Below are 3753 nucleotides of genomic sequence, written 5' to 3' on the forward strand. Positions count from 1 at the left end.
AAAAAAAAAAAAAAAAAAAAATACAAAAATTACGCGGATCATGAGGTCAGGAGATCGAGACCATCCTGGCTAACACGGTGAAAACTGAAAACCCGTCTCTACTAAAAATACAAAAAATTAGCCGGGCATGGTGGCGGGCGCCTGTAGTCCCAGCTACAGGCTGGGACTGAGGCAGAATGGCATGAACCCAGGAGGCGGAGCCTGCAGTGAGCCGAGATCGTGCCACTGTACTCTGGCCTTGGCAACAGAGTGAGACTCTGTCTCAAAATAAATAAATAAAATAAAAATAAAAATATTAGCCAGGCGTGGTGGTGTGTGCCTCTAGTCCCAGCTACTTGGGAGGCTGAGGCAGGAGAGTCACTTGCACCCAGGAGGCGGAAGTTGCAGTGAGCTGAGACCACGCCACGGGCAACAAAAGCGAAACTCCATCTCAAAAAAAAAAAAAGAAAAATTAGCCAGGCATGGTGGCGCATGCTGTAGTCCCAGCTACTCGGAAAGCTGAGGCAGGAGAATCACATGAACCTGGGAGGCGGATGTTGCAGTGAGCTGAGATCATTCCGCTGCACTCTAGCCTGGGTGACAGCTAGACTCTGTCTCAAAAAAAAAAAAAAAACATTCTGTGAGTAGACTTCATTCCTCCCAAAGCAAATCTGAAGCTATAAGCCATGAAAAGAATTGCAACCCATTAAGCTACTAATGAAAACTGGTACATAACAGCAAGTTCGAGTGTAAGTTTCATAGGCACGTCAGCATGTTTTCTGTTTAATGTTTTAAAATTAATTTCAGCTAAAACATGAGGAATAATCATTTTGCTTTTTGAGCCTGATGTTAAAAATTTCCTTTTAATGTTAGGGAAATATTTTTTAAATTAGACAATTCGTATCAATTCATAAACTGAAATAAGATGTTATTCTGAACTCTTAGTTATGTAGCCTTTAACTATTTTATTTTAAATCAAAGACAGAGCTTCCCAGCACCATAATGAACGTCAGAAGGAAAGCCCAGTGCCTGCACTTAGCATGGTTCAGTCAAACCACAAAACAATCTTTATCAAAGATGTTCACTTTGGGTTCCAAATTACTTAAGACATGTCAGTATTGGGCATTATTGGAATTTAAATAAAAAACACTTTTCAAATGACTTGGGAAGGAGGAAAGGAAAGATCGCTGCTGCTTAATACATTTTATTCAGGTCTGTCATTACACTTGCGTGAGTAATCACGGGTGAGGTTTTATTTGCAGGAGGAGAAGGTCTTCCAGAAGAAGTTCTTGCAGGGCGTTCTGTCCCGGCGTGCGGATTGCTGGGGGGGTGCGCCTTCCTGCCGCCTGGCCACCTCCCTGGCTTCCTCTCCTATGAGGGGCCCGGCACTGGCCTGGGAGGTCCACTCAAACCACCAAGCGAGGAAAGTCAGGAGGCTGCTTTTCCTTATTCCTGCCGCTTCCTGCATATGCTTTTAAAGAGAAGCAGATGGCAAAGGAAAGAAAACTCAGCAATCTGGCTCAGGCAGCAGGCATTCGAAGATATGCAATCTCCTCACAAAAAAAAAAAAAAAAAGATCTACTAGAAGACTACCCTGAAGAGAAAGAAAATATTAAAAATAAATAAATAAAAAGAAAAAAATGAAAAGATGCTCCATAGCAATAAGCCTCATTTCCACTTAAAGGATGAGGATGAGAAAGCGAAGCGAACGCCTTAAATAAATTGCTCTAATTAGAGAAAAGGAAAAGTTGGTCATTTTAAGTCAAGGAAAAAAACCTGGTGGTTTTGCTCCACACTCTTTGCTAAGGTCCTTAATTAGGAGACGTCAGGAAATCTGCCATTTTCCCCCCAGTGACTGGCAGCTGAGAAGCCCCAAGGTGGATCAGGCTAATTTATTCGTTCTCCCACCTTTGGCCACACTCCTGGATGTCCACAAGTTGCTTTCTGAGACGATGGGACTGAAACGTTAAATTCTGGTTTTTCAAATTCCTTAGAAAGCTTCTGGGAGTAATCTGCTGATAAACGGCCTGCCTGAAACTCATCTGATAATTTTAGAGAAAAATCCATTTTTAATGCTCAACTTTATATACTCTTTCTTGGAACTTTCTCAAAATGGAAAAAAGAACAATCAATCACCTCATGAAGTAACAAATTCTCACAACGGAAAATGTAATGATGCCAGTTACTCTGAGCCAGTGGGAGCCTGTGCTGTGTGTAACCGAAGGCTCTGGAAGGGCTGTCGCAGGTCCACGCCTGCCCTGCAGTGGACCGGTACACTCGCTTCCCCTTTCCCAGACACCCAATGGAGGGAGCCCTGGCATGAAGGGTCCTCCTTGAGCCACACAGGTTTCCAGCAGGCTTCATGGGTTGGGACATGTCACTGAGGATCAGTGATCTGAATGTAACATCCCAGTACCTCAAGCCAGCCAAGATCACTACAAAGCTCAGCCCTGTGTCCTGTCCAAGCTGTGAACTGCAACATACGTGCACACACACACTCACCATGCAGGCCAAAAAGCCAACAAGAGACAGAGAGTGGGCTAGCGTGTGGCCACGTCGGGACTGTACTCACCTCGCTGTCTGGGCCAGTGGGGCTGCCCTCCAGGGGCAGGGCGGCGGTGGCCGTGGCCCCAGAGAGCAGCAGCAGCAGGAGGCCGGGGGGCAACGGCATCTTGTGGGCTGACGGGAGCTTCTCTCACACCCTGCTGCTGCTCTTCCTTCCTGGCAGCCCTGAAATCAATGTTTTGGGGACTTGGGTCTCTTCTTTGGAGCTTGGTGGGTATTTTAAGCCCAATCTCCAGCTGTTTTTTGTGTCTGTACATGTCTAACGCCTGGATCCTCTTCCCTCACGCAGTGACGCAGAAGCTGGAGCAATCAGTGCCCACAAAAGCGCTTTAGGATTGGATCTAACTCCTTAATTAAAGCTTCAGGTCTTTTCCTGTGTTTAGAGCGAATTTGCTCTTATTTTGGAACGCATGTGCGCTCGCTTCTGGAGAAGTTCTGCTTCCTCGTAATTATGCCTATAGTAGGCAGGAAGCCGTGAGAACAAAAACAAGTGATTTAACATAATATAAAATTAGCCTTGGATAAGGAGCTTGAATCTGAAATTGTGCCCATGTGAAAGTATGACTGAAACTCATCCAGTAATTTCAAAGACATTCTTCTACTACGGGCAGAGAAACAAGGAGGCAATGGGAGCTCAGAGATGCTACGATCGTATCCGCTGGTTTCACCAAATTTTTGGCAAGGAGGCCCCAAGAATCGCTCCCAGTACTGCCTCTCAGCCCAGCAGGCCAGACCCACCGTCCTCTAGGCCAGGCCTTCTCAAACTGAAGTGCAGACGATCGCTTTGCAGGCAGGTCCTGATGCGCTGGGGCAGGGAGGAGTTGAGAGCTGCATTTCCAACAAGCACCCAGGTACTGCTGGCCCCAGGTCAGCCGGGCTCTGGCCCACTCGGCCTGGGGTGCAATGGCACACCCAGCTCACTGCATCCTCTGCCTCCTGGGTTCAAGCGATTCTCCTGCCTCAGCCTCCCAAGTAGCTGGGATTTCAGGCACCCACCACCATGCCTGGCTAATTTTTGTATTTTTAGTAGGGACAGGTTTTCACCATGTTGGCCAGGCTGGTCTCGAACTCCTGATCGTCCAGTGTTTTCTTTTTTTTGAGATGGAGTCTCGCTCTTATTGCCCAGGCTGGAGTGCAATGGTGTGATCTCGGCTCACCGCAACCTCTGCCTCTCGGGTTCAAGTGATTCTCCTGCCTCAGCCTCCTGAG

The 3753-nt window shown here is 47.0% G+C and overlaps 1 protein-coding gene across 1 annotated transcript; it reads right to left on the reverse strand.

Annotated features, from left to right (window-relative positions):
* Positions 1-907: 907 nt before the first annotated feature.
* LOC105551399 (cortistatin) lies at positions 908-3148 on the reverse strand. The gene is made up of 2 exons (XM_011996621.1): positions 2552-3148; positions 908-1450 (listed from the first exon to the last, which is right to left on the reverse strand). Exons 1-2 carry the CDS (start codon positions 2648-2650, stop codon positions 1232-1234), a joined length of 318 nt encoding a protein of 105 aa, XP_011852011.1. The 5' UTR covers positions 2651-3148; the 3' UTR covers positions 908-1231.
* Between the last annotated feature and the right edge of the window lie 605 nt (positions 3149-3753).

Source organism: Mandrillus leucophaeus, unplaced genomic scaffold (assembly GCF_000951045.1).
Source record: "Mandrillus leucophaeus isolate KB7577 unplaced genomic scaffold, Mleu.le_1.0 Scaffold52, whole genome shotgun sequence".
Classification (NCBI taxonomy): Eukaryota; Metazoa; Chordata; class Mammalia; order Primates; family Cercopithecidae; genus Mandrillus; species Mandrillus leucophaeus.